Source organism: Lathamus discolor, chromosome 2, assembly GCF_037157495.1.
Source record: "Lathamus discolor isolate bLatDis1 chromosome 2, bLatDis1.hap1, whole genome shotgun sequence".
Taxonomy (NCBI): Eukaryota; Metazoa; Chordata; class Aves; order Psittaciformes; family Psittacidae; genus Lathamus; species Lathamus discolor.
In genome coordinates, this window is record NC_088885.1 from 35593010 (window position 1) to 35615293 (window position 22284).

Genomic DNA, 22284 nt, shown 5'->3' on the forward strand with positions numbered 1-22284 from the left:
AAAACCCTACAACACCAAACCCAACCATTTTAAGTACTTAAGATTGGAAAAACATGGTTTATAATGAATGATGGAAGTAGATTAATTTATCCAGAATTAAGTTTTAAAAGTAACTTGATTCTTGGTCAAAAAGTACCTGTAAGGGCCATTGATCACTAGTATTCTACAATAAACAGGCAAAATAGTATTACTGATGGCTGATATTGGAATACAGACTAAAAATAAGCTTCAATTTTTGACAATAATGCTGATTTACTGAAAAAATATCGAGAGCAATTTTGTTAGATTCTCAGGCACTTTTAAGTCTGTAAAAGATATTCTGCTGCAAAGAAAGAAATTACTATCTTATTGCAAACATGAGGGTGATGCCCTGTGTGTCAATATGTGCGTGACATCAGACCACTGTTAAATCGAAAACATACAGCCAAAGACATATAGAAAAGAAAAAAAAACCCAACTTCTGAAGTTGTAAATATAAGACAAACGTTAGCTAGAAGATTAAAACTAAGTATAAAACAGCAGAATTGTCTGGACAAGGACATAAAACAGCTTAGGAAAAAAGTAACAAAACCCTTGCAATGTTATTTTGGAAGATCATGTTCATCAGTGTCTATTTTGAGGCTAATGCAAAGAGAAAAGCTGCAATGAAAACCTGTTAAAAAATATGTAGGAAAATAGGATGACTTGCTGTACACACAATTTCCATTTTCAAAATTTTCATTCTAAAAAAGGCTTTTTGTTAGGTCTTACCTGAGCAAGCCTAGAACACTCCTCAGTCACAGCTTCATTTAGCTTTTCTATAAGTCTTTGTGTAGATTTGACTTCATCATCTATGAATACAAATTATTCATATTATTTTTAAACACGAGACCCACAACAACTTTTCAAAGGCCTAATTTCCTGCCTCGGTGAGGTTGCCTCTTCAGCTCTTAGAAAGGCATAGTGTGTTTTGTTCCCATCCTTCCTGTTCCATCACGTCCATTCAATTATTATGGTAGAACGGCATGTTGAAGAGGAGTAAGTGAAAAGAAACGGTTTTGTGCATTCGTGACCTCTACAAAGGTTGAGCTTTATCGAGACATACTAGCGGACAAAGAACTTATGACAAAAAATATTACACAAGGGCAAATCATGGGATCACAGAAAAAGTAGGGATAGAAAACCATCATGACAACATAAAAGCTCACAGATGCAAAACAGTTTCAAGAGGTAGTAGAATCTTACTTAATGTAGGATAGAAGTCAGTGCAGGAATTCAAAGAACAGAGAACTGAGAGAACAGAGCCCCAAAATATTTTGCTGATGCATTTGCTTATTATTTCAGTAAGGAATACAACCTTAAAGGTGAATCGATTATATAGTTCTTTACGATTAATTCACCTAATACAAAATAGCAAAACATGAGTAGTAATACTTCCTATTTCCTGATATAGGAAATACTCCCTGAGTAACAGACTACTTATAATGGGTAAACAATTTGGTACAAAACCACTTTAGCATAAAAACGATTTACTGGACAGCTACATGCACATGTGCTTCTTTAAAAAGACACTGTTTTCCATATCAAAGGGCCCATTCCCATAATTTTGGTCAAGTTTACCTGCTTGTTGAATTTTCAAGGTCTGGAGCTCCAGCTGATGCATTTTTTTCAGATCATTCATCTCCTGTAGATGACTATGTACAAGTTCCTCTTTAAGACTGCAAAGTGCACTCTCTTTTTCTGCTTTCAAGTGCTCACGAACCTGGTCCACATGAGCTGAATAAACCAGAGACAGGCAAATGCGCTGTGCTTCCATCTGTAGCTGTAAATCAGTCTTTGAATAAAAGACATATATGCAGTTTTGAAAAATCAAATTGTAACATAACAGTATGAAATCTCAACTTAAAATAAAAACGGAACTAAAATCAAGAAAATGCGATATGCTTCAATTCCTATTTTGCAGCAATAAAAACACAATTTTACTCAGATGAAGTGAGAGCAATATCACTACCAACAGAGAAGGTTAAGAAACTTCACTCCAAACACAGGAAAAAAAAAAAGACGATTGTTAGCAGACCTTAAAAACACTCATTCCCAATGTTCTAGTATGAACTTTGGGGGATGTTATTCCTAAGCTAAACATGTTTAGGATATGCCAATAACAAGCTATTTAGAGTTCAAGTTTGAAAAGGTTTTTAGACACCTCTGGACCATGATGATTTTTTAGTTCTAAGGCAGGAAATAGTAAGGCTGTTATCACAGCCTTATGAAAAAAAACACCCAACAAAAACCAACAACAAACCCCCCCAAATTATACAGCTCTAACTCTTTTCTATAACTTCACAACTGTTTCCAGTGTGGCTTTGCTTACTTTATTTCTTAGGAAATGAATGAACTACAACACAACATAAAATTAGGCAGTGGTGGTATCAGTTCACAGTTGGGCGGATTTTTTGAACATGGGGGGAAAAAAAATCTAAAAAATAAAAAATTAAAAGTAGAAGACTGGTTAACACCTATTTCTACAGAAACCTTAGTTGCATACCTCTTGCACCATGCTATTCAACTTCATCATTGTATACAAATTTAAAGCCAGATTCAGGATTCCAGCACTAATTAAATACTGGTAATGCAATACTTAGCTTTTTTTACTGACAAACAACAATTGTTTCAATACTACCTACAGCTAATTTACAATACCAAAAATTACAAGCAAAATTTCTCCAGCAAAACACAGACTGGTTAGAATCACAATATGTGTAACTTTGTATCTGCACACATTTCTCATTTGCACATACAGATATATGTCTTAAGAAGTGAAAACTGCATGTAGATAAAGTTTTGAAAATGGAGATGAGTATTTCACAAGATTGATAAAAAATGACTGGTGCAGTCAAGAGTTTCTATCTTTATATTGTTTGAGTGAGTACTTAGAGAACTGAAAACCTAATCACAGATCAAAAAAAAATTTGTTCTGAGTAAGCCTTCAAGTAATTTAAATGCTACATCAAAGTGCAAAGTACTCCTGACATCTTCCTCTTACCTTTTATTGTTGTTGCTGATTTAATTAAATGTCAGGGAAGAGTATTTATTTAACTTAAAAAAAACCACCCTCATACACATTGACTGTGGTTATCATTTCGGTCATTCATGTCAACCACTGGCCACGTTACCATACACATTTGACCATACACCTGTACTTAAAAATAAGATGCAAATTTCCAAGTGCAAGTGCTTACAAATTTTCATAGGTAAACTGTTTTCAATACTGCTTTATGTAACGTACCTGTTCTGATTTTAAGGCATCCACCTGCTGCTGAAGATTATTATTTTCACTCTGGGTAACAGCTATTAACGATGTTCCATCGGACAGCCTGTCTGTCATCCCATGCAAATGTTCTACAAGAGACTGCTGTTCCGGTTTCAACATTTGCTGAACTTCCTTTCTTTTTGTCACTTCACGACTGATATCTTTACCTGAACCTAGATTTCCTCTTACATTTATTCCTTCATCAGCTTTATTCCTTGGACCAGCAGTTTTACTTCTATTTTCAGATGCTGGAGCAGCAGTTTTTAGAGATTTTCCTTTAGAGCATTTTGTTTTAGGAAAATTACTACTACTATTTCCTCTCTGAGCATGGCTAATTATGACTTCTAGTTCTTTACATTTTGCTAGAACTTGTTCTTTCTCATCTTTTAAGGATTTAACTTTTTCATTTAAATGACAAATTTCACTATGCTTTGACTTCAACTGTTCAGAGAGATTGGAAAGTCTCAGGGATAATTCCAGTTTCTCATGCTGGGCAACTTCAAGCTTTTCCATCAGTTCTGTCACATCTTTCTCAACAAATTCTCCAGCCTCAAATGTGTCTACCCTAGACGCCTTGATTTCTTTACTCCCTTCAAAATCAGATGTTTCAGTTTTAAATAGAACTGATCTATTGCTTTGTAAATAGTGAAGCTTTTCATTCAAATCTTTGAGTTTGATTTTATATTCAGCTTCCTGCTTATTCTTATCCTCTTCTAACTCAGTTTTTGCCTTCAAAAGAGTAGCACATTCTTTCTGCAGATCTTTATAACTAGCTTCAAGTTTTTTCTCAGTAAACGCAAAGGCACTCTTCTGCCTTTCAGTATCCTCTTGGAGTTGACCATTTTGGTTTTTAAGTTGTTCATTTTCAGTAATCAGCTTTTCTATTTTTTTTTGTAAGTCCAAAATTTCTGAATTAGAGCTAATGCTGTTAAAAATAACATTCTCTTCAGAGCCTACCAACATGCCTTTTAATTTGTCTTCCAGAGTTTTGTTTTCCCCCTTAAGAAGGTTATTTTGTGTTTCAAGTTCAGAACATTTTTTTTGAAGGCTATCTTCTCTCTCCCTCATTTGTTCCTGCATCAACTCAGTTTTAAGCTGCAACTCCTGAATTTCTTGTTCAAGGGTACCTTTTTCTTTTTCCTCTTGCCGAAGCACTTCAATCTCATTCTGCATCTCATGGATCTTAAGTGTCATTTCTTCACATTTAGAATTTACAACAGACTGCTGTAGATCTTTAAGGTTTGAAATCTCTAATATCAACTCATTTTGCTTGGTGAGTAAGTTGTCATTTTCATATTGCACAGCTTTTATCTTTCGACTCATTTCATTTTGTATCTCATCTAATTGCTGCTTATGATGCATATTCAAGTTATCTTTAAGGCTTTCCATGTTGACCATGTGGTCTTTTTGTAAATCTTCTTTAAGTCTGGAAAGTTCCTCTTCATGACTAAACAGAAGCTTTGTTCTCAGTCTCTCCAATTCCGCTTCTTGAGATTCTGCCATCCTGTCCAAAACTGCATCCTTCTCTCTTTCCAGCATTTCAAGTTTTATTTTGTAATTTGTGACTTCTGCCTCATGTTTTAATTCCAATTCCTTCCTAAATTCAGAGGCAGAAGCCAGCTGAGTTTTTAAATCTTCAATCATAAACTGGTGTTTTGCAGCTTCATTTAATTTACATTCCATATCCACTATGTTTTGTTTGGCTCTTTGAACCTGCTCTCTTGAAAAATTCAGTTCTTGGAGAAGATCTTCAATTTTAGTTTGCTGAAGAGACCTCTCTGCTGAAATGACTTCCATCTGTTGTGACAATTCTTGCTTTATTCTTTTCCTTTCATTATCAGCATCTTGCAATTTTACATTCATTTCATTAATTTTAATAGTCATTAAATGCATTTGATCTTTATTAACATTCTCATTCAAACACAAGCTTGAAGTTTTCTCCAATTCTACCTTTTGTTGCAAAAGACGCTGTTCCATTTCCATTGCATGTTGCTTAATTAATTCTTGCTTCATTTGTACAATCTGCTGGCCGTGCATTTCATCTAATTCAGCCTGAAGTTGTGCCAGTCTCCTTTGTGTTTCTAATTCCATTCTTTGCACAATGTCAGCTTCAGACTGGCTATCTTTGTAACATCGTTTCTGCAATTCTTCCACAGTTCCCATTAACTGTTTTATTTCATCAGAACATTGTCTTTCTTTCTGTTTGTAGGTGGTAAGTTCAGCTCTCATATTATTTATCTCCTGCATCTTTAGAGAAATCTGTTCTTTCGATTCTTCAAGTAATTTACTGACATCTGATAATTTTTCATTGAGCTGAAATGATTTTTTTTCTTCTTCTCCAAGTTTTGCTTCCAGCTCTTCAACTAATGCTTCTTTTTCTTGTAGTTTACATAAATCTTCTCCCTCAATTTTTTGTTTTTCCTTTAAAAAATGAGCAAAACCATGTTCTTATTTTTAGTTTGATAACTGAACATATATGAACATTTATACTTAGCCATTTAAACACAGTGACTTTCTTTAGAATGCTAGTGATCACTAATAAAAAGTAAGTATAAATATTTGTTGATCTCATTTGGAGGTTTTCTGTACCTTTGGAATAAGTGACAATCCCTGCCCCCCTGCCCTCACTTCATCCCTCAAAAAAAAAAGTCAAAAAAGAAAATAATCACATCCATTTTTTCCAGTTGTGCTCTGTTATTTAAAACAAAATTTAAAAAGTGCTGCAACCTCCTGAAAGTTTTGTCTCTTGTCACCGTTAATGACACTTAATTTTTTCAGTCACTATCCCTCAGTGATATGATTTAGTGGTGGGTCTTGGCAATCCTGAGGTAATAGTTGGATTTGATGATCTTAAAGGTCTTCGCCAACCTAATTGATTCTACAATTTAAGATATTTTCTATAAAGGATAATTAAAAAAAGGAATATGAAGAAAATAATTCATTCTTCCCTTAAGAGAAAAGATTGTTCAAGCAGGTTATTTTGTTAGGGAAAAAAATCAAAATAACATAGTTTAATGAAGGCATTCTAACACACAATATAGTTTCATAGCCTGTTGTAAATATTTCTGCAGTTTTTAAAACACAATGCATACTAGTGACATAAAAAAAATCAGTTTTAAATAATACACATACTAAATGCTAGTTGACAGAAACAGTCTTAAAAACTCGGGATCTTTGTATGCATTATATGCTGCACACTCACACATACAATCTCTGCTTTGGCCCTTACATTTCAATGGAACCACAAAATCCTGAAAAGAAAAAAAGACTAAGAAGAGAGATCTTTCTAGTAAGGAACATACCACTTCATATGTAGTGATTTTGTCTCGAAGATGTGTAATCTGCAGTTCAAATTCTTCATTCTTTTTTTGATAATTCTTCAGCAGATATTCTTGTTCTTCTAGCTGTTGCTGATGTGATATTATCTGTTGCTTGGCTTGCAATAAATCGGCAGCTGTGCAACTATGGCTGGTGTTCCTTAGGGCTTCACTTGCCTGCAACTTAAATGTTAAAAAAACCCAAACATAAAGTATATCAAGCTTTTCAGAAACAGCATACTTTACACACAAACTATCACAAACTTTTGTAAGTTCTTTTAGGAGGAACTGAAATATACTTTTTCTTTTGGGATGGCCAACCAATGGAAAATATTTAATATTCAATTGTTTTATGGTGAGCTAGCACAGGACAGCAGTGTCTCAGAAACATTTCTAAGTAGTAAAATGAACTAGTTCTAACTGCTGTCCTCAAAATCAGATTTTTAATAGGAAATACTCAGCCCTCAGAATATAACCCACTTGAAGTTCAAAAAAAGCTATATAAAGTGCTTAATCAGCATAAAATACTACAATATTCAACTACAGCACCGTAAACTTTAGTCACAGATAAGTGTCCATAGCATGTCAAACACCAGTGTTTTCTAGAACAAATCCTTCTCTGAAACTTAACTGTGTTATTTAAACTACCTTCTAATAACACTGCAAGAGGTAGGTTTTACCCCAAAATATAGGAAGGACTGGAGCATGAAATGATGGCCCACCAAAGCTGATGGCTGACTGCTTTGATTTCAAAGGGAACTGGATGGATTTCTGCTCAAAGCTCTGAGAACTAATTACACAAGTACTCTTCCTTAAGATAACTGCTATCATTCAGTACTTACCAGAAGCAATTACTACATACAAGAAAAGAAAGCAGACTAATCTTCATTATTTTATAGTGAATTAATACAATAAACCAGGTATTATAATGACAACTGTAGTGCCAGTAAAGTAACTGCTGATCTGTACTAAGAGACCAATTCTTAAAGGAATGCACAGAAATTTCGGTTTCTGCAGGAAGTAGCCATTTACGGACCCTCCCAAGTGACACTGATTTCCAAACCCCCAGGAACTACTGTAGTCCTGCAACTTACATGCTGAAACTGAATTTGCAGTTTTTGACTTTGTTCAGTAAGCTCCAAGAACTCCCTCATAGTTTCATCCTTTTCTTTCCGTGCCTGCTGTAGGTTAGCAGTGAGCTGAGTGATAATGTCATCCCTTTTTTTGATAGCAGCTTCAAATTCCTGCAGCTACAAAAGACAATATTCAAACTATTAGTACACATCAAAGCCACAAAAAAGCCCACCCAAACAGAACTAACTTACTCTTGCTAAGTAAGAATATGCCCTAACCTGTCCATTTAAAAGAAGTCACACAGACCTACTGGAGCATATTTCCATTCCCCTTATACTCCTAATTTCTATTTATAAATATTTCAGAAACAGACTTTTCCCCTCATTTTTTAACAATATATGACCTCTCCATAAACTGAATTTATGAAAGAACAAAACCTGAACCTTTAAGAGGATTAGTTAAATATATAAACTAAAAAGTGTGACCACATAAGCAAACCAACGTAAATGAAGCCAGAGTATCTATTCATAGTGTTTCAGCAATTTTGTACAACTACTCGTGTACATTCAACTCTCACCAAAAATGCAATAAATGCATTCATCATACTAAATAGATACAAGGCAGTATCCTACATAGTGAACATAGAGAAATTATTCATAACTACATGAGAAAATCAGCTCAGGCTGCAAAACTGATACAGTGAACTCAATAGTTGAAACTTTTGGAATTGATGAAGCAATAATAAAAGTACAGGAAAAATCCTTTGCAAGTGTTTTATTTTTTTGCAGCATTACGCTCAGGAAGTCAGAAATTCTACAATATTAATTGGGCCTATTTTCACGTGCAATTATATAGGCACATTAATTTAAAGTCACTTTGCCAATATGAACTCTGTTAAAGCTAGTGGAAACTTCATCTCTATGTATTGCAAATTTCTCAATACGTCACTCATCTTCTGCAACTGTTTTGTTTACAGTGTCCCTGCAAAGAAGTTTCTCCAGGTTATATCCTGAGTCTTGAAGTTAAAATTATAATGCTTCCAGATAATGTTTACCGATTGAGATGACAGGGACAATATTTAATGGGACATACAAAACAAAAGTTGCTAAAACGAGCCAAACTATGCAAAGAATCTGATTAATATTTTTAAAGTTCTTCCCAGAACACTGCAGTGACCTCCTACTTTAAAAGCATGGACTTAGTGGAAATACTAGATGCTTGTTATAACAGAGAAAATTAGGAACAGATCAGACACTTACGTGTGTCATACCTTCCCTTTTACATCTGTTCAATGAAACTGACTAAGTAAATTTATGTGTTCCAATCCACACATTGTTATACGATAATTTTCAACTTTTTTAATTCAATCTTTTTACCAAACAGGCAGAACTAAAGCACACATCTTTCGCACTCCCTATTTAAAATCCTTTTGTGTCTTCTGAAACATAAACCATACACATTTCTCAACTGAGACATTATGCACTGTACCATCACCATCCAAAAATATGCTGCAAATATTATAGGATTATTGTACCACAGCCTGTTTTCTTTTAATATATTTTTAATTTATTTTTAAAATAGTAATCAGACATAAAAAAAAGCAAACATTTTCACTTTTAGCTTTTTCAGTAAAACCAGCCACAATTGTGGAAACTAGAATTATGTTTATGTTCTTTATTAGGCTATAATTATGACTATTATGTTTAGCATAACAGATACAAGACACAGTAATTAGAAGTTAAGCTTGACTTAAAATGCAACACCAGAAATTCACCAATGGACAAAGGAACAATAAATCACCTCCTCCAGAGCAACCACTTAAAGATCACTCTAGTATGGTGGAAAACACATCCATTTTCACAGATAAATACAAATGAAAGCAGAAAAAACTGAAACCATGCAATAACAACAGTGAAAATGACTGAACAGTAGAACAATTTTTGATTTCTATAGTACTTTGCAAAAAACCCAGAAAAACCACAATGACATGACCTGAATCCAAATTGAAAGATATAGACGTAAATAAGACATGAAGCATGATAAAGCATTAACTTCAGTGCATTGCAACACTTGCTTAAACTCAAAGAACAATCTTTACTTTAAAACCTAATTTTAAATTCCAATGGTATTTCTAAAGTAAGAAGTACTTTCTTGTATCCTAAAGTTACTGGATGTTTATTAAAAAATTCTGACACAGCTGCCTTGTATTTCAGACTGTGAAGTCTGACATACAAATATCTTTTTGGTTCAAGGATCGACTTAGTTATGTCATTCTTTGGGAAGTAAAACCTGGGGGTTTTCTGACCTTGGAGGAAGGTATTAAAAAAAAATGCAGCGTTTGCGCAACTGGTGAAGAATTAGGACTTTTCTTGAAGAAAAGTCTTTCCATGCCCAATCTGAAGAAAGTCACTGGAAAGAAGGCTGGAATTTTAGTCACATAATACAGAGAAAAACAACACACAGTAGAAACGCCATGCAAAGCAACAGAGGGCATGGTATGTAATTGACAGAAATTATGTGTAATTCTCTATGACACACTGACTGCATTCTGAACAGCTGCCATTAAGTGTGAACTCTTTCAGGTGATGTTCTGCATTTTTACATGTAACCGAGTAGCAAGTAGAAAGCAACATAAGGTAATTATACCTGTTGCAATCCTTCTGTACCATATGCTGCCCTCATTTCTTCTAGCTCTCTGTTTAGCTCTTCAATCTCTTGTTTCCCAGCCAATTCATCCTCCATCACCTCTAGCTGCGTGTGAGAGTGCTGCATTCCATGCTCAGAACAAATCTCTCCAACTCCAAATTCTTCTTCCTAAATCAATCCAAGTTCCTTAACATGCCATATTTTACGCTTCATCACAGTAAGTAAACTCAAATATCAAATTCAGTATCAAATGCCACCTTAGAACATTAACATACAATAAAGCATCACAGATCTTATTGCGATGGTAACCTCCTTTGTTAGTATAATTCACAACATGAAAGCACAGACATAAAGTGTTTCTGCAAGTTGTTTCATAAACTTAGCCTTAACAGAAGTAATAAACTGTTTTGCATTTCAAGTTTAACAATACACACTATTAATATACAGCAACCTGCAGAGGCATAGAACAGCATGGAAAATAAAGTATTAGTCAGCAATACAGTTTTTGCTTAAAACAAACTAAGGTTTTTAGTATTCATCATTAGTATTACGATTCAATTTGCAGAACTGTACCCTGATTAAGTCTGCAGATACAGCTGTTCTTGTCATAAAACTGCAACCATTTACCTGCGTAAAGACAATTTCTAAATACATTATTATCTGAAATTATCTGAAATAAAGCTTGATTTCTGTTTTCCATTCATTTGAATCCTATATGGTGATTTCTGCAGACTCACTGGAATTTTATGCTACAAAAATTTATTCAATTTGAAATATAGAATAGCTTTATATACTGTAAATTGCATCAAAGTAAGCATAGGTAACAGGTAAAACACCCCAAACTGCAAAAATAAACACTACTATCTAAGAACAAAAACCACATTACCAATTCAAACATCTAGATTAAACAAAGGTATTCAGATTTAAAGCTTTATAGTTACAATTATTAAAATGCAGTATTATTACATCTTAAATTGTTCACTATTTCTATATATTACTAAACATATTTATGCTTCTGAAAAATATTCATACACCTCAAGATTTGCTCTGAAAGTCACCAACCTCCCAATAGTGGATGAAAGGCAGTATCATAGACTATTACATTCAATGTGAAGGAATTTCTTAAAAATGGAAAAAGAACAGAAATTATATATTCAATATAAGACATTTGAAAAAAATCCTCTTTCACTCACCTAGCACTGCAACCCTGTTCAGTTTCTGTAAGAATTTTGGTTCTATAGATTGTCCAAACAAATAGGTATCAATCTCCAAAAGTACAAGCCAAAGTAGGAATTACAGCTTAAAGAATCAAAAAAATCCAAATCAAATGAAAATAATATGCTGTGCACTTGTGAGCAACCACAAGACAGGCAGGCAAGCTTTTAAAACAGCAGACCAATGTTTTAACATGAAAAAGCAATAACAGCTGTATTTCCCCTCAGAGCTCTTTATTACATCAGAGCCTGAAAGAAAAATAATGGTACTAGAGATGGAAAGCCATCATAGCATTTCAGACCCAAACACTAGCTCTGCATCAAAATAAGAAGCTATACTGCTCAGGCATCTGCCATAGTCCAGATCAGGACTGACTTACAAAGGACTAACATGCCTGACCAAATCAATAAGTACACTGTCGTAAATGGGATCAATATAGTCATTGAGTTTGTATTAAGAGACTGAATAAACCTGCATTAGACAAGAATTTGCAGAGCTGACACAATGCCCTTTCAATTCCTGACTTCCTCGGTGAAAAGGAAAACACCACAGAGAGACTAAAACCTTATTTTAGAAAGAATTAAAAGAAATTGCAGCAAAAAGCAGGCTGCTGATAGAGGCACTGCACATCAGTAGTGTATTGCCAGATGTTCGCCCCACATTCAGGCATACAAGTTTCTACACAGTGCCTGGCATCAACGCCTTTATTTAGATTTTGGTGCATGTCCCAGACTAGTAACACAACTAGATTAAAAGAAACTCTATTATGAAATAGTTCTTTTCCTTTTAACTCCAGTTTTATTTAGGCTTAATTGATCAAGAGGTAGTGTATAATTCTTGTCATCTACCCAGTGGACATGCTCCTCTTCCTGTGAATTATTTCTGTGTGCAACAATCAGACTCTTAGATGCCCTACAACAAGAGGTACTAAGAAAGACATAAAAGCCTTATTAGACATTCCAGACTTCTCCACAGCTGAAATTTCTGCAAAAGACCTTTTATTTATAAAAGGGATTCTGCATTCAAGACAACTGTCTGGAACTTCATAAATCCCGTGCCTTATTTCACAGGAGCTCTTAGACATCACAGAAAGAGAACCACAATAACATGGTAGTCCATGAAGTTTCTCATCTAATACCTTCTCCTTTCAAATGCCTAATGCCTCCTGTTACAGTGCAAGTTGAAACATAACAATACAACGAACTGCACTCTAATCTATGGAAAAAGCAGCCAGGCCACCGCAGCAAGGTGCTGTGCTGAAGGGAGCCTCACGAGGAGCGTCGCAGCTACTGGCATGACAAAAATTCTGCTGTGTCAGAGCAGACAAAGAGCTGGGGCTGAGTCATTAGCTTCAAAGCATCTTAGTTTAAAATTAATTGTTCACTCATCTGCAATATTGTGTTACTCAGTATCTAGACAAGGCCCACTGGACACCTGCATTTTGTCTCATGGTCCCAGAGGTTAACCATACAGAGATCTTCTGCAAGCCTGTAAGTACTATTGATGTAGATTCTTACAGTTTCTTCTTTCAAAACTTTGCAGTTTACCTTTAATGCTGAAATATCCTTACCCCTTAATGCCTTTTGGTGTGCTTAGTTACACTCCCCAGCAAATAATTAAACATTTAAAGAAACAATCAAACTGCATAGCATTTTAAGGTAATGGAAGCAAAGAATAACATGAGCTCTGGATACAATTGTGTAAAGAAACCAAAGAGTAATAAAAAACTATACTTAACAACAACTTAGATACACATTAGCAACTGCTTTGGTGAATAAAAGACATGAAAGTTACGGAAGTCCTTCAAAGGACATTCTGTCTGACTTTTCTTCCTTGCTTGTATTTTCAAAATAATTCACAGAAATATCATTTACTAATATAAAGTAAAAAATAATTTGTGGTCTATTAGCTAAAAATAAAGGTATAATTTATGCATCAGTAAATACATATGCTTAAGATAAATGAACCTTCCAGAGAAGCATAATGAAAACCAACTTCCATCACTGAATTAAGGCAGCAATTCATGACAACTGCCACCAGAGGTCAGGATTAAATTTATGAAATCACTGTGTATCTTTTAATGCTCCTGTGATGCTGGAAGACCTGAAATTGTACCTCAGAAATATCAGTACTAATATATAATGTGTAATTACTTATAACATTAATGCCAAAACTACAGAGATTTTCCTTTATAAATAGAAAATTCATGCTCTCATAAATCTACTGTTCAAACACCGATTTAAAAATTGCTTTGATTTGGTAGTAGAAACATACGGCAGTCTCTGGAATGGACTAATAATTTTACCTTCTGTTTTGTGTCATGCCATTGTCGTCCCCCCCCTTTTATTCCTTCACAAAAATTAATACTTCGACAGCCAGTAACACTTGTCGATGTTCTTAGCATCTCTTCAATTTTCTAGTTATGTCACAACAGACTATATGAAACTTAGGTAAAACTAACAATTAGGACAACTTGGGAAAAAGAATTTCAGTTCCGTTCTGTGGGTTTTGTTTATTTTGGTTTTGCTGGGGTATGTGGTTTCGGGTTTTTTTGTGTTTGTTTTGGGGTTTTTTTTTCTGTTTGTTTTTGCTTTTTGGGGGGAAGAGGGGGAAGTACAATCCATTAATTAAAGCCGCTTTCAGTATGTAATGAAAATAATTGCAATCATGTAACTAAAATTAGTAACTTCTGAAGGATAACAACTGATGTCTTTTAAAAATATCCTGGCTTAGTATTTTTTTCTGTATATTAACAGCAGCAAGAGAAGATTTCTTTACATAGTGGTTAAGGTTCAGGTACAGAATTTCATTAACATTTAAAAAAATCCCCTATTTTGTAGACTTCATGTTGACTATCTTTTCAGAAGTACATTTTGCAAGCTGGTAAGAAAGTCAGTAAGAGAAAAACAAACAAACAAAAGAATCAGGTGGAACACTTTTTCAGTTATACTGTGAAATTGAGGCATATGGAAAATGAGCAATTTTACCTTACACAGTTACAAAAAACCCTAAAAATTCTAACTGTTAGAAAAAGCCTAACTTCACTTAGTTCTGAGTGTAGACCACAACCTTAAATAGCTAGTCATAACTACATTTAAGTCTATGGGACCTATGTTTCTATGAATATGTTGATTCTTAGTATTCCATAAAGGAGGGCATGTATCTGAAAAAAAGTAAGCTCAAGATTTCATACAACTTTGTAATTGTGTTATTACAGAAAAAAAATTAACTTATTCTCATCTTCTTCAACTAAAAAAGGCTTCAGAACACTTTATTTACAGGCTGGTAATTAATGTTTAGTAACAAAAGTAACATTACAGCTACCATGAAACGTATTGAAAATTCAGTTCCTAAAATACATGCATTCCTAAGCATGTTGTTTCCTCACTGCAGATACCAATCAATTGTAATGAACTGGAATGAAGAAGAGCTCATCAAGGATAGCAGCTCTCAACACTTGAATCTGTTCAACAGATCGAGTATCATGTTACTATTCACAAGTTTTGTGTTGCCTACTTATGTCTTAGAAAATAACTCTCAGGGAGGTAAAAAGGTCTTTCTGAAGGAATGAGAATAAAGAAGCACCTAGAAATGCGTTTGTCATTGCATTTTTGAGGAAATCTGCAATTTTTTAAAAGGCACATTCAGAAGGCAATCTGGCTGTAATTCTATTGTTTTTACTATCTGAAAAATTGATCCCTAATATACTCTGTAGACACCTACAGAGATCTTCGAAGAATGAAGCAGGATAAAGTTAAGTGTTTAGATGTGAAAATTCATTTTAAAATGAGAACTTTGAATCCGACTGATACTAACACCAAAACACTCAAAATCATAACATATCCACAATTCCCATGAAGCATTGTCCACCTTTTCTGTATTGTGTCTCCTTGTGCAAAGTTGTGTTTCTTGAACTTTTGCGATCAGTCTCCAACACTGCTTCCTAAAACCTTAGAAGTGGTCAAAATTTCTTAGTCATATTTCATTATATATATATGTATATGTGTATATACATATATATATATGTGTATATATATATATACATACACAGAAAATACCTCTCACTTGTAAAAATACATGAACATCAATGCCATTGTCAACTGTTTTCAAAGGCTCATTCTTTACATACTGCATATTCCATTTAATAATAACCACATACCATTGTGATGCATAGTCTGAAAAGGTGCAGTAAGATCGTAACAGCTGTTCAAAAGTGTATTTCCTACACTCTCAATGGCAAACTGTGTGCATATATTGCCTTACCATCTTACCATACAGTAAGCTAACTCAGATTCTTTTTGTTCTTTTCTACTTCAATTCTTTGGACAAAATAAACCACATTTTACCTACAAAAAATTTTAAGTCTTTAAACAGATTCCCTCCCCCGAGTAGTTTACTTCAACCCCCTGCAACCACCCCTCCATAAAAATCTTTTTTCTTTCTTTAATTTACAGCATTCCCCAGCAGTTGGACTGGAATCTTTAACTCCAAAAGTGCTGGTCTCAGTTGTTTGGGTTTTTTTTGTTTGGGTTAATTTGCATCACAAAACCACATGCCATAAGAAGGATCACAACTGACCAGACCATATGGGTCAGTATTCTGTATTTGAAGTAGCCAATAATGAATGTGAGGGAATGTTTTGCTGTATTTACAAATGCTTTTCTTTCCCTCAACATACCCGAAGAAAGTGACACAAGTTAAAAACAAGGATGGGGGAAAAAATGGGAGAGAAAGAGTCAAACTGGGGAGGAGAGGGGCAGGAAAAAGAATTCAACTAAAAAGGCTGAGATAAAACCTATGGAGGAAACTGTAACTGGGATTTGATAAGAGAGGTTGGAAAGAAAAAGTAATGCTTCCATCTAGGACAAGTTGACCTGATCATTAGGAAGATCCCAATATAAGGAGAGATAATAAAGGACAAGAAGTTTTCAAGGGAGAGAGAAAACAGTATAAAAGAAGAAAGAAGGAAAAACACTTGGATGAAGTTGGAAAGGCTGGTAGTCTTCAGAATGACTGAGGAAAAGGAAGATTAGAAACAGGCTGAAAAAGCCAGTAAAACTGAGCTAAGAAACCAAGCACAGGGAAAAAGGGAATGGGCAAGGGAAGCTGAAAAGACTGACAGGAGCTACTGCAGAGAATGGAAAAAATTACAAAAAACTAGGGGATAGAAAACAGACACAGAGCTGGTCAAGCGAATAGGATGGAAGAAGGAGCCAAGTGGAGACAGAGCACTTAAGTTGAGAAAGAAAAGTTCCAGTTTTCAGGGCATGTCTAGACTGCCCACTGTGATAATGATTTTACTTTTGCACCATGCAGTGCACCAGTTCAGGGACACATTGTCTAGTGTGTATATGCCCTTAGTTTTCACAACAGGCAGCTATAATACTAGTATGGAAGAGCGTAGTCACCTTCTCTTACAAAAGGCTAAATCAAGACAGGAATAAAGCATTCTACACCAAATTTACTTCATCTACTGAGACACATTTGGTTACTTCATCCCCTCTTGGCAAGTTTAAGATTTTCGGGTGTGTTTTACAGAAGAATTTAGCACAGAGATCTGCAAAACAAAACCCAGATTGTCACTATAGAAAGCAATTGTTTTAGCCATAAAAATTATTTTTTTAAACCAGAACAATATTCACTATGTTCAGATATTCCACGGCTATTTCATGTTCTTGACCCACATTTTTTCATGAGATAGTGTACTGTTTATTATAATAAACTGTTTTATTTGGCAAGACCGAAGTCCCATATATGCTATGACCTTTTGATGTGACAGAGATGAGTAGATGCCAATATGAGGTGTGCTGACCCTATCTGGCAATTCAGGTCCCCAGGCTGCCACCCAGTCACTTCCCTCACCAGTAGGATGGAGGAGAAACTCAGAAGGACAAAAGCAAGAAAAGTTCGCAGGTCAAGATAAAGAGAGCTTAACAAATGAAAGAAAACAATACAAAACCCCCAAATAACAAGGGATGCAAAGGCAATCACTCAGCACCTTGCACCAGCAGACTGATGCCCAGCCAGCTGCTGAGCAGCAGCTGCTTTGGAACTCATCAAAACGTAATCAACTTGTTAAACAGTTTCCCACAGAAAATTAGTAGAAATTATGCACAGCCACAACTCCTATGGCAACACAAAGCATTAATACAACCTTAATGATGACATTGTTACAATAGTTCATTATCTACTGCATTGTTGATTATAGTAGCCATCCCATGATGTAGTTGACATAGTGGTTGCTTTAACGGTACATTAATCAGAGCAATAATGACATGCAACAGCTCTGTCTGTAGCACATCTGCTCTTTCTTTCCTTTTTATTTGTAGGAAACAACGCACAGCATTGCAGTAAACTTGTAAAAGAAGTTAGGAAAAGCATTACGTCAGTCTTACCTCAGAACTGTAATCTTCTACTGTGGTGGAAATTTCACTTTCTGGCTAAAATAAAATATTAAAATATTTACAATGATGGCACACTAAAAATATTATACAAGACATTTTTCATCTGTTTCTGAGAATTCAGACAATACTTGAAAATATTAAGATACACATGAATTTGATTAGCGCATATGTATGTGTGTGTATATATATATACATATATCTATATATAAAAGTATCCAGTGAAGGCCACCTTCCCTTACTTCCAATGCCAGCTTTAAAAAAGAAAAAGTTACTTTGCTGTTCAACTATGATCATAGAAACATTACCTGAGAGAGTCTTCTACTGAAAATACAACCTACAGATACAAAACAGCATTTTGGAAATATAACTTATAATTTATTTGGTTTGGGGTTTTTTTTGGTTTTATTAAGAAATAAGTAGTACCAAGAAAAGGACTTTTTTCTGATAGAATAGTTTTACCTGATGAAGAACTTTGCTGGCTTAAGAAAATAATCATATATAGAATGTCATTTTCATACCTGCAACACTTCCGATATTGACTAGAATTTTAAACCACTCATACTCTCCTTCAGCTTCAACAGAAAACAAGGAAAGTAAAAGTGATCAGGATGAACAAGGACAAAGACTCAAATCTTGTGATCTAATGAATTAGAGCAATTAAAGGTACAAAGCCTTAACAAACTAAGCATAAATATGCCATGGAAGATGTTTGAATTAAGTACAGAGTATCTCGATGAACATAAAATGTATTGGGTTTGAGAATCAAAATGTTAGTAGGAAAATATGCAAAATATTCAAATTATCTATGAAGGTGCACTATCAGGGAATAAGTACGTACACTTTTGAACTCTAAAAGTGCAATTTTGAGTTAAAACTACTTTAACAAAAAAGAAGTGTACATAATAGGGCTTTTTCCAAATTCATGTAACACATTAGCCAGCCTCACACTGAATCAGTCTCCATTTTACACTGAATTCTGTCAGGCTTATTTTCAAAGGAACATAGTTGATTTTGCATCAGTAGACATAAGCAAAATTTGGAACTGTCAACTGTGTTTTGTATTTTTGCTTTTTTAAAGAAATCTGCCATTCAGACCTACTAGTGATCTGCTTTTTTTATAACCCCATCATCATTGATTCTACATATTCTGAATCCAATATATAGCTCCACAATGTAATCAACCTAAAAAAACCCCAAACATATTATGTAAAGAGTGCACAAAATTAACTTAAAATATCAGTGTGGAAGCTAAAATTCATACAGTCCATATGACTAAATATTAAGAAGGTACACCCTTAAATAAGACACAAACCTACAGGCTGATAAAAGTGTTTCTGTTATGGAATGCACAATTAAAAAATATTTATTTTACATGAATGTATTTTTATTCAGATTTTGTATACTTGTATGTATATTTGTGTATATATGCATATACACACAAACACACCCAAAATAAACATTTTTTTTTTGTACTTATATCCTTGGTCTAAGACAAAGGCCCCTTGGAAAGAATAAAATCAGGAAACCCGCATTATTATTTTCCTAATACAGATAAAAAGATATATATGGCCGTATCATCCTAGATTTTTTTAATAGTTTGTTCCAATTCAGAAGACTTCACAAAGAAAGATTAGAAGTATTCCTATAGAAGCTCAGAAGAATTCCTATAAATTTATGTATTTAATTAGATACAATGACTTGAAGTTTTTTATATACTCCATGAAATACAGGCACTTCTCCAACATGCAAAAAAAGGGTAAGTAATTTGATGTTTTACATAGATCTTCCTTGTAATGTTTCTGAATTTTATAAGAAACATGATAAATTAATGCTTTCTACAAGCATTAATTCTAATGCATTCTAATGTTTTCTACTAGATAAATGAATGTATCTAGTATGTATCTAAACCTGCTAGGTAGTAAAACTAGCGTAAACTAAACCTAGTAGATAACGATAGTAAAAGACAAAGAACTTGCAGATTGAAGCTTCGGTTATAGTGAGAAAATATGAATTCCCTAAGAAAGGTGATAACTGAAAACAATTCTTTTTTTTTTTAATGGTAATTTTGCCACATGTAAGATTTTTTTTAAAAATTACTATATTGGTGGTGCTTTCTGAATACCAAAGTAAAAAAACCCACTAAAATAATTTTTTAAAAATTATCAAAATCTATAGTGCTCCATCATTTTAGGTGTGCAGTATCTGTTAGCAGCACAAATAATCTTTCTAAAATATCTCCTTCAACCCTGCATCTAGATAGTTTTCTGGCTGTTAAGACCTAGTATTTTAGCCAAGGGATTTATCGAAGGTACGTAGAGAAAGATGGCTCAATAAACCCAAGTTAAATGGCTCTGTCTTCTGTGCTATGGCATTCATGCATACCCTACTAAAAATCACTTTAAAAGACTTAAATCCTATGAGCTCACACATTAGATTCCAGCGTTGTCCTGGTTCCAGCCATAACAGGTTGCTTTTTTTCTCCTCCCTAGTAGACGGTGCAGTGCTGTTTTGGCTTCACTCAGAACAATGCGGATAACACACTGGTGTTTTGGTTGTTGCTAAATAATGCTTACTCTGATCAAGGACTTTTCAGTCTCCCATGCTCTGCCAGTGAAGAAGGGCATGAGAAGCAGGGAGGGAGCAGAGACAGGACACCTGACCCAAACTAGCCAAAGGGGTATTCCATAAGACAGCAAGTCATGTCCAGTATATAAACTGAAGGGAGTCATGTAGAAGGGACTGATCCATGCTCGGGGTGGGCTGGGTATCATTTGGCAGGTGGTGAACAATTGTATAATGCATCACTTGTGTTTATTGTTTTCATTTTCCCCTTCTAGTTTTATATTCTCTTCCCTTCTTATTTCCCTTACTATTATTATTGGTGGTAGTAGCAGCAGTTTTGTGTTGTACTGTAGTTACTGGAGTGTTCTCACCTCAACCCATGACAGTTGCATTCTTTCAATTCTCCTCCCCATCCCTCCAGAAGCAGGGCGGGAGGAAGGGGGAAAGTAAGCAAGCTGCATGATTCTGAGTTACCAGCTGGGCTTAAACCACAACAGTCCTTTATGGCTCCCAAAGTGGGGTACAAAGGGTTGAGATAACGACAGATCTGACCAGAGTGTGTCTAATCGTCTTTGTGATAAGCATTCATTGTTTTGAATTAATAGTCACTCATCACAATGCTGATTTATTTGCTTTCAGAGTCGTTGGCACCTGGTCTCAGTTTCTTTATGTCACACCTTACTTGCAGCCAATATTTGCTGTTTTAGTTTATCGGCTTTGGGGCCCGGGCTAAGGTTCTCATTTCATTGTACTTTATGATAATGGCTTGTGATACAATAGAATTCTTGATTATGAAACTGATCTGGTATGCGTTGCCAGTGTGGCCATCACCTCTGTAATTCAGGAGGCATGTAATGGGAATTGTTAACACTTGGACCTCTTTTTTTATCCCCTCTCGGAGTGCCAGCCTATGGAGAGCCAGCCTACGGAGAAGACGAGCTCTCACACGTTTCACTCTCCCACCAGGCTATTTACAGTACTGTCTAGGAATTTAAGAGTACCCTTGAAACCAATCTGCTCCTTTTGCTAGGAAACATCATTTTGTCGAATGTGGCTCAGGTCTTGTTTAAGGTTAGGCAATTATCTAAGAATACCACCAAGAGTCATGAGTGGCAGGTGTATGGGATCATATGGGTAATTACCTAGGCCAGTAGGCCCCGTCCAGTGCTTTGGAACTTCACCCCTGAACAAGTGTGAAATCTTGAAAAACTAGTAAAACATTTGGAAAAAGTATGCTGTCATCCTGGGAATATCAGAGAGGTACAAATAACTGTAACGTGCTGGAGCCTAGCCTATGCCTACAAAGCCCCACTCAACCCTATCCAGTAAGCTCAAGGGGAAAAAGATGTCTCTGGATCTGATGGCAAAGCAACAGATACCGTGGCAAGTCCATCCCCAACGATAAGCACCACAGCTACGCCAACTCTGACAAAAGATACTGCAGCCATTCCAACTCCAATGAAAGACACTGCAGCCACTCCGACCCCAGTGACAGACAGTGGAGCCACTCCAACCCCAGCAACAGACACTGCAGTTGAACTAAAGGACCAATCCTTGCTGCTATCAGTTGTCCCTATAAGGAAGAGGAAATGGAAGTGAAAAACAACTCATGCAGTGAAGGAAGATAAAGACTCAACACATGAACTAGAGAAGGTGAGGAATTATGAGAGGAATTACTACAGGAATCAGAGGAAGAGGTAACTTCTCAATCCCTGTCCTTGACTGAGCTGCAGAATATGTGAAAAGATTTCAGCCATCTTTCAGGGCAGCACACTGT

General features: G+C 35.2%; 1 protein-coding gene across 6 annotated transcripts in view; it reads right to left on the minus strand.

The window, feature by feature from the left end:
* The window catches only part of AKAP9 (A-kinase anchoring protein 9), a 111078-nt gene that overhangs the window by 60914 nt on the left and 27880 nt on the right, over positions 1 to 22284 (minus strand). For 5 of the 6 annotated variants that reach the window (XM_065666388.1, XM_065666393.1, XM_065666391.1 and 2 more), the window contains exons 3-9: positions 17937 to 17981; positions 10327 to 10494; positions 7701 to 7856; positions 6592 to 6789; positions 3266 to 5710; positions 1600 to 1813; positions 751 to 830 (exon numbers count right to left, since the gene is read on the minus strand). In XM_065666388.1, the coding sequence (XP_065522460.1) occupies positions 751 to 830; positions 1600 to 1813; positions 3266 to 5710; positions 6592 to 6789; positions 7701 to 7856; positions 10327 to 10494; positions 17937 to 17981 (3306 nt within the window). The remainder of the gene's footprint in view (positions 1 to 750; positions 831 to 1599; positions 1814 to 3265; positions 5711 to 6591; positions 6790 to 7700; positions 7857 to 10326; positions 10495 to 17936; positions 17982 to 22284) is intronic. The other variant, XM_065666392.1, reaches the window with a different exon arrangement.